The sequence below is a fragment of the Indicator indicator genome, chromosome 24, assembly GCF_027791375.1.
Source record: "Indicator indicator isolate 239-I01 chromosome 24, UM_Iind_1.1, whole genome shotgun sequence".
In the NCBI taxonomy this organism is placed as follows: domain Eukaryota; kingdom Metazoa; phylum Chordata; class Aves; order Piciformes; family Indicatoridae; genus Indicator; species Indicator indicator.
In genome coordinates, this window is record NC_072033.1 from 6,676,472 (window position 1) to 6,689,952 (window position 13,481).

General features: G+C 43.9%; 1 protein-coding gene across 1 annotated transcript in view; it reads right to left on the reverse strand.

Moving 5' to 3' along the window:
* Positions 1-4,336: 4,336 nt before the first annotated feature.
* KCNB1 (potassium voltage-gated channel subfamily B member 1) overlaps positions 4,337-13,481 on the reverse strand; it is a 121,165-nt gene continuing 112,020 nt past the window's right edge. Inside the window, exon 2 of the mRNA XM_054391940.1 lies at positions 4,337-6,358. Coding sequence (XP_054247915.1) covers positions 4,337-6,358 — 2,022 coding nt within the window. The remainder of the gene's footprint in view (positions 6,359-13,481) is intronic.

A 13,481-nucleotide genomic window follows, 5' to 3' on the forward strand; every position in this document is an offset into this window, starting at 1 on the left:
TATTAACAATACATTACAATTTTACAGAAGAGAATATGTTTTTCCTTAGAAATGTGTATCTTATTAGCTGCAAGGGAAGAAAAGGCTACAGTTTATCACAGCCATAGTTGCCAAAAAAGCCAACCACCTCGGATGTGTTTCTGCATGAATTGCACAGATATTCCCTGGCATTGACACACAGCATGTTCAGGAAGTGAATGTGCGTTCCATGGGTATTCTTTCCCTATTTTATGTTTTTTTTCCCCCTTCCTTCTTCTACCTTTATTGACTCTCAAACCTTTCAGAAAAATATGGATTTCACAGGAGATTGATTTGTTTCATTTTGTTTGGTTTTGTTTGTTTTTCTGTAAGTGTGCTTAGGTGAAGTTTCTAAGAAAAGGCACTGAGAAATCTACTGCAATGTGACTGCTGTTTTCCTCTATTAAAGGATGAAACTCAAAGGATCTTTGCCTCCTGCTTAAGAAAACTGCACCCATTCCTTTCACATATATCTACGTTCTATATATATATTTATTTATATATATATATATGTATTAAAAATGATGTTGATGACATAAAACACAAGCAAATGCAAACGTCACATGTACATAGTCCTTTCAGGGATGATGTCTTCTGCAGCAGCAGGTGAAGGTGGCAGCTTGCTTGACGCATGGTGCACAGTAAATGCGCAGCCCTGAATGCCAAGTATCAGTGATGAAGCTGCACGCTGAAAGTCGATGCAAGAGATATTGCATATTTTCCCCAACTGTTAGGAGCTTTGGGAAATATGTATCAAACAAACCAGAAAATGAAATTGTCTTTTTAGTGTCTATAGGATTTGGTGAGCATTATGTTTTCAAAGCACTGCCTTTCCTTTTGTCCACGACCCGCTTAGAGTACACCCCACTTAAAAGGTATAGCGTCTCAAACCCATGTGCTACAATAAACAACACCAAACAACCACCAACACCCCAAACACACACACATGATACTTACAGCCCCCCCACCCCATAAAACGAAACATCAAATGACTTTTATATTCAGTACCCACACAACCCCAACCAACCCAATAACCACAGGGCCCTCCCAGTCTCGCACCCACCAACCACCCCCCCACCCGCCAGCCCTGCACAACCTGCCAATACACTGCAAAGAAAATACCCATCACTGCATAACACACCGCCCACAACACGGCCAATTGTCACTCATCCTATCCCCTTACTCAAAAAACCATCACCAAAAAGCCAAAAGTTCAAACAACACGCGCCTCCCACAACAGCACCTTTGCAGTACTTGCCTCCCTAGAATCACACGCCGTTAGTTACCAGGCGAGTCTCCCCACGGCCAGCCCTCGGGCCAAAAGGAACACGTGCGAAAGCACCCCGGTAGCCACTCCGTACCACCCCCCCCCCCACGTCAGAAGATCAATCACATATATGACAGATGGCCCACCTAAACAACCCCCACCCTCAGTTAGGATTCGCAGAGAGGACCCAACAGCCCCTATCAGTCACTCATAACCCACCGTTACACAAATTAGCGCAACAGTCCACATCAGTCCTATTTAAATATAAAAAACCACGGTTCACAGCCACAGCACAAAAAACACAAAACTGGAAATCACTAAAGTAACAAACACCCAAAATTTCCCAGAATTAGCACTAAATACACTTGTGCTGATGGCAAACATGAATGATCACAGAAACATAGAGATTATGTTAAGACTCTTCTTGAGATTTCTCGTTGCTGCTTTATGGCCTCAGAAAGCCACAGACTGAATCAGTATTTAAAGCTTATCTGATGGAAAGCCACTTTACTTTTTTTGTGATGACTCAATCTTAACTAGTATCTCAGCAACACATCAGTTCCTGTAAGTACACTTGTATTTACTATGGCCAAATCCTAAAGTCCTTCACCAGGCAGAGAGCCTACTCAGAGGAAGAGTGGTTTTGGCTGAGTGAAGGCAGAATAAAAGCTAACGAACCTCAGGAATTGGCCCTGCGTAAATACTCTGGAAAGTATCATCTGCACGCAGAGGTGCCTTGGACTTGTTTCAAGTCCCTCCCACGTCACTCTTTGCATGGCATGAGGTCTCTTTCTCTGCCGGTGGGCTAATTCATGAAGTGGTGGCTCAGGTCTTAGACACACCTTTCCCAGGGTCTGGCCTTGCTGGGATGCAAGGACCACTTCTGAGCAGGTACCTGGGGCTGTGTCCCACCGACGGGGATGGGGTTGGCTGAGCAGAGCAGAGTTAACTCCAACGCGTGTACAGTTTTGTGCCAAGGACAGACCTAACAAAGCTATCATTGTAACCCATAATAGTTCCTAAAACATATATGTGCTTATTGCTTTTGTCCGTACATGCTGCTGCATTCAGTATTACAGATTACAGACAGGAGTACTGCACAGCTCGGACGGACAGACATTTACATTCAGGACTAACCAGCGACTTAGTTTTTTTACAACAGGAAGGAACAAAACGCAGTGGACTCGAGCGGCTCGGGGTCCTCCTCCCGCCTGTGCTCCTCCACTCCCATGTCCCACGTCTCAGCACATTCCCAGACCCGCTGCCTGCACATCATTACATGCCCCAGCAGGTGCTCAGAAATCGGCCAGGAAACGCTCGTTGACAGAGTTATTTACAATGGAGTTTTACAGTAGAAACAGAGACCGACATAAAGGATCACCAGCACAGGTAGCACAGGACAGGTTGTGACTTGCTACAGGCGTGTAACAAATCACGGCCACGACAGGAGGCACAAACTAAAATAGTGCTTGGTTAAAGTGCTTGATTGTTACACTCTGCTATCCTACTCCAGCATCGCAACAACGACAACAAAAAGTCAACGTAAAGTGCTTTTCCCCCGCTCCGAGATTAAAAACCAAAGACAAATAATTTCCTACACAATTTGACATAACTTTATTGAAACAATAATATTTTAAAAACCTAGGCTGGTGGCTGCTAGTTCTGGTCATTTAAAATGGTCAGAATATTTTTTTTTTCTTTCTCCTTTTTTTTTCTTTTTTAAAATTTTTTCTTTTTTTTTTTTAATTTTCTTGTTTCCTTTAAAAATGAATGGATGTTACTAAAACAGGCTTGCTTCTCCTGCCTCTCGCAGCACTCTGCAGGAGCCGCTCCTGCCCGACCTCGTGGCACAGAGAGCAAGGCCAGGCCGGGGCCGGGTCGCTAACGAATCCCTCTTTTTGCATATTTTTGTAACACTTGCATATCTTTCACCGCCCCATGCGGGCACAAAAAGCTTCAGACCAACTGGTTCCTCTCCTATGCCAAGGGTAAGACTTTGGCCGACACCAAGAGCCGGTGTGCGGGCAGGAAGGGGAGGCCCTGGGAGCCATCCCGGTACCCCTGGCATATTGTCTCAGGGGCCAACCGCAGCACTGCCACATTGGGCTGTCCCCATGGGGGCAGGGCAGTGAGCATCCCCCTTCTACAGAAGGGTAGGGTGAGAACTGAGCTCTCCTTAAAGCCCTGCGCTCCCTGGTACCAGCAAGGGGGGGTCTGGCTGCGATGCCTCCAGAGGGTCCTGCTTCTGCATGGCTCCTTCACACCTTCCCAGCATGGGCTGTGGATCCCCTGAGGGTCCACGCACTGGCCCTGGGGCAGGTATCGATTCTTAGCAGAGGGTAAGTGCAAGTTTCACTATGTCCTAGGGGATGTCTGGATTTAGATACAAGTGGTGCAACTCACCCTGCTGATATTTCAAAAGAAAACATCAGGTCCTACGGGGTATCGCGTTGTTTAAACACACAGAGAGCGTTTTCCTAATTGGTTTCCCTAGACTGTTTTAAATGGTTTTTGCTTGGGTTTTCCAATAAAGCAAGTGTTCCCTGTTACCTTTAGCCATAATATCCATCAGAGAGAGCTGTAGATGGGGAACAGCTGCCCTGAAGCAGTAAGCATTGTGTTTTAGATAGCTTTATACCAACCCCAGCAATTTATTCCAGAGTTCAAATCTGGCTGCCTTGGCATCCTTTATGGAACTAAAGCAAATCAGATGTTAATATTTCCAAAAGGAGCTCTAGCGTTCAAGGGGAATGGATGGATATTTGGTCACATTGGCTTCACTGGACAACATGAAAGGAGATCAATGTGTGATCATGATTTGCAATCCTTAATTTTTGATTGATGTGGGCAGTGTCTTTAGAGTTGTTTCAGAGAAGGACATTTTCACAAACCCACACTGGACCTCCCCCAGACTTTTAGAAACAGGTGGCTTATTTCAGCCAAGTTCATGCCATGCAGAAGCTCTTTTTTGTTTTGTTTTGTTTTGTTTTTGTTTGTGTTGACTGTAAAGACATTCCTTTAAACTTTCCGTAAGTTCTTTTGGAGCCCATCTCAGATGCTTTGATCATGTGTGTTAGCATGTCCTCCGCTGCCTGGTAATACATGGACTTCTGGGGAAATGTGATTTTCTAGTCTGACAGTCTCCTGATTGCCCTGGGTTCTTCCAGTGATACCTTCCATAGAATAAATGCAGTTTTGTCCTATCAGTTTAGGGGAGGTGGGTAAAGCAGCAGCTTCTAGATGGTTCTTCTCTGTTCTATAAACATTGTCCTTTTGCTTTAGATAGCCACTGCTTGTAACATTGTACTTGGGACTCACATTTCCGGGCGGACTTGAATCATAAACCAGCTGACCTTCATCGTCAGTGTCAGCATCTATGTATTTGTGTATCCCAGCATCATGGAAGTTGAAAGCTATGGCTGTCTGTGTCTCTGGTGACTTTGGGGGTGTTCTCGCACTCGCGGTTGTGTAGATCGAGGTTTCCGGGCTCATGAGAGATCTGTCAGAGAGTAAGGAAGTATCTGTGGCAGCAGCAGCAGCTCCTCGGCTCTTGAGAGGGTCTGAGTATAGTCTCAGTACATTTGAGGCTGGTACTAACGTGCTGGTGTCCTCTTCCATGAAGTTGACTTTCAGAGATCTTAGTTTTAAAGGGTTACTGGCCTTTATGGAGCTTTTGGGACTATCTATGAAAAAAGCAGAACGGTGGCTGCCTTCAGAGCTTGGGTTCTTCTCCACAAACCTGGCACCGCTTCCCTCTGGCCTGCTCTGCTCTTGAATCACGTTAATGCCACTTTTGCAGGGAAGGGTAGAAAGTGGGCTGTGGGAAAACCTCCCAGAGTCAGGGAACTCTGCTGCACAACTTATGAAGCTGTCGATGCTGGACATGCTCCTCATGTCAATGATCCCATCAGTGTGAGTTGTCAGCAAGGGCACCATAGGGCCAGGAAGGGTTTCCATTTCCAGCTCTTCCTTTTGCTTTCCAGATTGACTTGATTCTTTAGTATTAAGGTTTGGCTGCGACTGAGTCTTTGCCATTTTGTTATACATGTCCTCTAGCTGCTGGACATTCAGGTGCTGGGGACTTGAGGATGACCTAGCTTTTTCTGGAGATCCTTGCTCCTTAGTTTCAAAAGATTTACTAGAGCTAGTTTCAGAAAGCGTTCTCTTGGTCCATTTCCATTTGCTGGGAGATAAATGATTGTCCTGAACTTTATCCTTTTTGGCTATGCTTTCTCCATTCTTCTCAACCACAATATCCATGAGCTCTATGCTACGGGCAAACGCGTCCTTCATGTTCATGGAAACAATACTGCCATTTCTTTTTGCTCTTTCAAGAGCTTCCCTTCGCTTAATGGCTTTCTCTTGCCTTTTCTGCTCCTTGTAGAACTCAGAGAAGTTATTGACAATAATTGGGATGGGAAGAGCAATCACCAGTACTCCAGCAATGCAGCACAGTCCTCCTACTATTTTACCTAAAAGTGTTTTGGGGTAGATGTCTCCATAGCCTACAGTTGTCATGGTGATTGTTGCCCACCAGAAAGAGGCTGGGATGCTCTTGAATTTTGTATCATCCTCGTCCTTTTCTGCAAAAAACACTAAACTGGAAAAGATCATAATGCCCATGGCCAAAAACAGGATGAGTAATCCAAGTTCATTGTAACTCCTCCTCAGTGTAAACCCCAAGGACTGTAAACCCGTTGAGTGCCGGGCAAGCTTTAGAATCCGGAGTATCCTCATAATCCGAAATATTTGGACCACTCGTCGTACATTTTGGAACTGAAGTACACTTTTATTGGATTCTGTGAGGAAGATTGTGACATAGTATGGTAAGATAGCGAGCAAATCAATAGCATTCAGCGGGCCTTTGAAAAACTTCCATTTCTTAGGCGAGGATAGGAACCGCAAGAGGTATTCCATTGTAAACCATGCAATGCACACCGCTTCCACGTGGGCAAGTTGGGGATTATCTGTGGTCTGCCCAAATTCATCCACGCCTTGTAGTTCAGGAAGTGTGTTAAGGGACAAGGCAATTGTAGATAGTACAATAAACATGATGGAAATGATTGCCAAAATCTGGAAAGGAAAGAGAAAACAGTGAGTTCATCTCAGCGTGCATTACACCATCTATCATCGCCATTAATGCATGGCTGTGCTTCCACTTACACGTTTCATCACAAATTCTGCTCCTAGCACACAGAAGGCAGATAAAAAGTGCATCCATAGGTAATTTTATTTTGGAAGCTGCTTTATTTATGACAGATGCAGAGATGAAACATCTACTTCAACTCCTGTGCTTTCATCTCTGTGTAGTCAAGGAATGCATACCAGGCAGCTAGGATGGCAGGAAGGCTGTGAAGCAGTTCACAGCAGGAGCTTTTGATTAACTACTAATTAGTTGCCCAGCAAAGCCCATCTGGACAGCAGGCTCTGAAATCTAAGCAGGAGGGAATGCAATTGTGAATGCAAGATTCGATCAGAGTGATGTCCTCCATTTAATGCACGGTTACATTTGTAATTTTGGGTGTCTACGGCTAATTAAAGAGACGTGTGTATAATTCTACTACATGTAAGCCTACAAGTAATGCACTCTTTTTTAATGACTCATCTCTAATTTGAAACTTGGCAGCTGTGAAGCACATGAAAACTTTACCAAATCTTCTAAACCGTTTTGAACTCTGAGCTACTCTGTGTGTGACCAACTGACCATCCTAGCTCCTCCTCGCAGGGAAAGAGCAAACTCATCCAGGCAAATCAAACTGCACAACACTGAGACAGTCACAGCAGGGCACATCCAACCACTGGAAACCTCATCCATCACCTGAAACCAGCACTTGGGCTAAAGAGTGCAATGACAGGAGACGGGTCTGAAGTGAGCAGCCTCTCTGAAAACCCACATAAATCTCATCAGACACTGGGCCACCGACTTTGTGCAGAGCCAGAAAGCATGACGGATTAGTGTGTTTGCAGCTTTCAGATGGTGTAGGCAGACTGTCCTTCCATACCTGTTTTATATAGACATTCATGCTACCCTTTCCAGCTTTCCCTAATTACATCCTTTTTAAAAGTCTTGTTAGGAGGTTTTTAGAGCTGACAGACAGTTAGAGGAGTGGTTGTTCTTTTTTTTTTTTTTTCTACTGCTGAATTCTTTTTCTAGTGTATTAATTGGGTGGGATTATATCTAGTCTCTTAGGCTACTGCCAAAATGCAGCGCTGATTTCAGAACAGGTGTATATGTGACTAATATTTTATGTATTCATTTCAGTGTGAGCTGGTCCCTTCTGCTTGCTTTTCTCCTGCTTGATAGAAAAGCAGCATGAAATCGATTGCAATGTATGTGCATGACGAATAGATACACAATTTCAAACAATGAATGATCAAACGTATGACAAGAGTTCTGCATCATGAACTGCAAGTCTGACACACTCCTTCCTTGGCCCTATAACTAGATTTTACATTTCCTCACAGTGACCTTTCTCAGCCAGCCTCACAATACCAGAATATCCACAGTTATTGCATGGGGTCCTGGAGAAATAAATTCCTGCAGGATTTCTCTTCAGCCAAATCCAGCACAGATATCCTACCAGTCAAGAAATATCAGACTTCTGAACATTTATCCCTACATAGAGAGTCACTGTGGAACAAGCCTTGCTGCTGTAGGAGAAACATGCAGATCCAACATGGTTCAGAAACACTGTGGTCTTCTCAAGAACAGCTTCACTTCTTCTCCAAAGCTAAAAGGCAGAAACAGTCTACAAAGGCGAGAAGTGTCACTTGAATTAAATTTACATAGCAAGCTTAAGCTAAAGCCTGGGGAGAAAAGTCCATATACCTTCAAAACAACCTAAATGTAAGGCAAGACTTTCAATTTTGAAATTTTGATTGCAACAAGTGCTTTAAAATCCACTTGCTGTTAAGGAAATCCCGAATCAGTGGAATAAAACCATTTACCCTTTAAGTCAACAAAATATACCATGTAACTTTGATTTGTACATGGCACTGCAGACCTAGCAATTTAACCTGAAGACTGAGATTTGACTAGTAAAAAAAGATATCTCCATTAAACACTCTGGTTTCATCTTCTAAATTGCATTAAATGGAAGAAGTGAAAGGTGTAAATAGCATCCAGTGCAGTGCTCTAGTGCCAGTGATTTTGGAATAGCCTCACTTCCAGTTACTAAATTCTTTCAAGGAAAATTGCTGGGAAGATTCCTTTTCCTTTTCAAACAGGTTGCCTAAAAAAAGTTTGTTGTTTTATGTGTTGTGCTGTGCACCCTTACAGTGCTAGAGGACTTTTCACCTCCTCCTTACTACCTTCCTCTTCTGTAAGCTTGCTGCTGAAATATGAACAAACCTGCAATGACTTGTGCAACAGGGAATTTGACTTGTTGAGATACTTCTCAGGTCAATGAGCCAAAGAAGCTGTGGGAAAGACTTGGGAGTGCCCAAGTGTAGGAAGAACCACAGGATGAAGAGAAGCAGAGATGGATGCAGAGAAAAGTGCTTGAACCGATGGCTTCAAACTCAAGTCAAGCGTCTCATGGTGAAGCTGGGACAAATTCCAATGTTAACTGCTTCTACATGGTTGATTGTTTCAAAACACCATCTCTGAAGACCAGGTAATACCCTTGAGAAGCACAGAGCCTGATTTCCTTTCCTAGAAAGCTAGTTTAGTGTTTTTGTTGTTGTTTCTCTGTTTACAACCCAAATTTTTGAAGGTGTTTGGGATGCTTTCAATGGTAATTTCAAATTCTTTTCCCCTTGGTTTTATCTCTGCCCACTATACACAGAAGGGCTTATTTGTAGACTTAGATGTACCTCGTGTGTTTTATCTCCTTCACTTTCAGTGTAAATATTAACACTCCATCTTTATTCAGCGGATGGCATCCAGCAGCAGTAATTGGTGTCAAACCTTCTGTTTCCTTTGATATACCTTCCTGCTTTGAAGATCAAGGCAATGCCAGATGAACATAAATTTTAAAACTAGGAGATCTGAGGGTAAAATTTGTTTTTGGTTTAGCAGATTTTACCCATGGAGCTAAGCAATAAACACAGGGAGACATTTATCATTTCTCCTGCAAGTTGCAGCAAGATGTCACCTGTGCTCCTAAGATACAGATTTTCCCCTTTATTGATCTACTGCAATCATACATCTTTGGCAATCTTGCCAGGCTAAGAAAAATGTTCCAATGTGAGTTGACTGTCCTCAGGCATTCAAAGCACTTTTCAGTAGGAAAGTACAAATAACTGGGAGGTGAAATATCTCTACAGCATACCTTGTCCTGGTAGCATCCACCATCTATCAGGAAAGAGTCAAAGAACAGTTGTCCACAGAAAACTGCATCCAGCTGCTGCTGTCAGTCATTAGCACTGCATCCAGTGGCACAAGGCTCTGTCTCAATATATTTACAGTCTGGGATCTCAGATTATAGAAATCACTCTCTGTCTGTCTACTGAGGTTTCCTGTCTTGGCCGTATGGAACATCTAATCTTGGCAGCTTTCATATTTTCCACTGTCATTAATGAGAGACAGAAAGATGAAGGAAGGAAAGCCTCTAAAGATGCTCTGTGTTTCAGGCAGCCTTTTAATTTGATTTTTGCCCATTTCTCATTCCTTTCTTCTTCCAGGCTCACCTCTCTTTAACAAGAATGGCCAATGGGGCAAATTCAGACTTGAGCAGGAACTCCCTTTGCAAAGAATGAGGCTCCAGCTGCAACAGGTCCTATAAAACACACAGCTAAAACAATGCACAAACTTGTAGCCTAAAATTTGGAGGCACAGAAAAAGATTTGGTGGAACAAAAAGATGAAATGCCTGGCCTGAGGACAGACCACATTGGTGGCAGAGATAGGTGAGGGAACCTGTGTCCTTTTGGTGCCACATCCATGACAGCTGTTCTTCACCTGTGGTCCATCAGAACTAATAACAGGACCCCCGGAAGGCTAGGTCATACTGGGCAGTTTTTTGCAACAGAGTATCATAGACCCTCCTTAAACTACTCATGAACCTGATAGGGTCTAAGACTAAGCTTTCCTGGCACAACATTCAGACCACTTCTACCAAGAGCTTGCATGAGAGACGCCCTGTATTTCCCTTCCTCTTTGCTTCTGTATTTACACTTATATTTCACCTGTATGAACGCACCAGAAATTGTGACATTGTCTACTAGCTACTTTTCCAGGTGTCTTGCAGAGGGTATTGGATGGGCTCCTAATGACAGTGCTGGCTTGTAGTGCAAGTCTCAGTATGTATGGGCAGGATTCCAGAAAATACTTCTCCTCCACTAAATGGACTGTTTCACAAAGATTTTTATTGAGTGAATCTCTGGATTGCTGCTGTGGTTCATTTGTGAGAGCTACATAACCCAAGGACAGGCAGGGCAAGGTTTGAATGAATTTAAAGCAGTGATTAGCATGATTGTACTTACAGGCTGGTTATTATACATGCAAATGAGACAAGCAAGCTGATTATGTGAGGAAGTGTAGCCAGTTTGTGTGCAATTGCTGCTTTCTGAGGCAGGATGAATGTACCATGCTTGCAAGCCGTTAATCCCCAACTCCTCCAAAATCCCACCAAAAACTAGGCAAGCCACCTCTGCTTTTCAGGAGATATCCACCTGTGCTTGGCTTGACCCTGCTCACTGGGTGAGAGTGGCCCCAGGGGTTCATCCTTTGTCTTAACAAAGTCTGTGCTCATCCTTGTGAGGAAGAGGGCTCCTACAAAGGGATTGGTCTGTTCAGAATTCTCCTGTCTCTCTCCTGAGCTTGTGGTAGCAGCAGTTTGTAGACCTCAAAGATGTGCATACCACCCCCTAGATACCATGAAGTTTTAGATGGCAGGGACTAAAAGGACAAGTGCAGAGTCCTGCATCTGGGGAGGAATAATACCAGGCGCCAGTACAGTCTGGGGGTCATCTTGCTGAAAAGCAGCCCCATGGAGAAAGACCTTGGAGTCCTAGTAGACAGCAAGTTATCCATGGGACAGCAATGTGCCCTTTTGGCCAAGAGGGCAAATGGCATCCTGAGGTGCATCAAGAAGTGTGTCCAGCAGGTCTGGGGAGGTTCTCTGCCCCCTTTACTCTGCCCTGGTGAGACCGCACCTGAAGTACTGTGTCGAGTTTTGGGCTCTTCAATTCAAGAGAGATGGGGATCTACTGAACAGAGTCCAATGGAAAGCCACAAGGATGATTGTGGGACTTGAACATCTCTCCTTTGAAGAAAGACTGAGAGAACGGGAGCTGTTCAGTCTTGAGAGGAGAAGACTGAAAGGAGATCTTATGAATGTCTATAAATATCTGGGGGGTGGCTGCCAGGATGAAAGCTGCCAGGCTCTTTTTGGTTGTGCCCAGTGATAGGACAAGGAACAACAGGTACAAGCTAGGATACAGGAGGTTCCACTTCAACATAAGGAGACATTTCTTTAAAGTGAGGATGATGGAGCACTGGAGCAGGCTGCCCAGAGAGGTTGTAGAGTCTCTTTCTCTGGAGACTTTCAAAACCCACCTGGATGTGTTCCTGTGTGGCCTGCCCTAGGTGATCCTGCTCTGGCAGGAGGGTTGGACTCAATGATCTCTGGAGGTACTTTCCAATCCCCAACATTTTGTGATTCTGTGGTTTAAGTTTGGTGATATTTATTGCTCGGTTATCTGTTCTATGCACTTGTAAAGACCCTGACTAAGGTCAAGGCATAAGGCCAGAGGCTTTCAAGGCTGTTAAAAGTAACGAGGATTGGCTGCCCAAGTCCCATAGATGGCTCTAAAGTCTCAGGGTAAGCATCTGAGATCTATCTGCTCATGGCAACATGCCCTATACTTTTTCTGTCTTCATGCTCCGTAATGAAGCTGATATAGCAAGGAGAAGGGGTGGTGTGTGGGAGAGAGTAGGAGGGTGTTTGAATATAGATTCAATATTCTTGGAAATACGATGAGGAAATTGTTATGTAATCAAGAAGTTCAATAATGGTTTTGTCTAATGTGCTTTTTTAGCTCCATCAAGGCCTGCAAAATAAATTTGGCATCAGGACTAGGTTTCATTCATATGCTCAATCAAGGGATTTTTCCTGCAGCCCTCCTACTTCCCCCAGCAAACAATATACTTTGAGTCAGACTGTCCAGCTCCACTCTGCCATGCCTATGCCAGCCTCTGTCTCCCCAGGCTCTGAGAAACAGAGAGCCCAGTGTATTTTGAGCTATATCCCACATGCTGCATGGTGCAGAAACAGATGGAGAGTTCCTTAATCTCCTCCCCATTTCATTCTGCACGGGAATAACATCTCCTGCTTATGGCAGCTATACATGTCTGTGGTATTTATTAACAGGGACTTGTTTTAGGAAACTTCACTAGAAAATGTCTATTTATTCATCGTCTGAAAGGGCTTGCAGAACCTGCTCACTTCTCCTATGGTTCTGACCATTTGGCTTGCAGGTTGCTTCTTCTAGAAAACGTTGAGGCCATAGTGAAAGGTAACAGAAAATGTTGAGGACAAACATGGGGATAGGGTTGCAAGGGAAATACAGAGACCCTTTAATCTGCTTTTTTATGTGGAAGGATGTTAAGATAAAATGTAAGACCTTGAAGCTACAAAACCTCTAAGTCCAACTGATTCCTATGAATTACAGAACTATGCTCAAGAGTTCTCTATGGTCTGGTGCTTCTGCATCCTGTCGAACAGGGTCCTTAAGACTTGTTTGCACCAGGAGATCTGTGCTCTGGAGGGGTAGGACCCTGGCCAGACCAGCTCACTCACACCCCTGTGATGGCTTCTGACTGTGCCCATAGTCTGTGAGAATGTAAACTCCTGTGCTCTCTGTAAGAGTACTGCATAGTATAAAACCCATAAAACCAAAATAAAGACAGAAACGTTTATATTTTGCTTTGGAAATAATAATAATAATTTTGACATATCCTGGAAAAGCCCAGATGGAACGATAGTTAATTATTTGATTTCAGTTATAGCTTCAATAATTGTATCTGTTGAGAGAATAAGTCTATTTGGCTTAAAAGGGGGTACAATACTTCTGCTGATTATCTGTCAATGCTTGCCTACAGGCACCCAATAGCTGCAGCTACAACTGCTGCTGACTAAGCTAAAGTGGGCAGAAAAGTAGCCTTCAGGCTGCCTGTGAATTCCTTAATGCTGTTCAGAACATGTTTAGATGTCAGAGACCTATCAGGCTGCATTAAATGATAAATGGTGTCA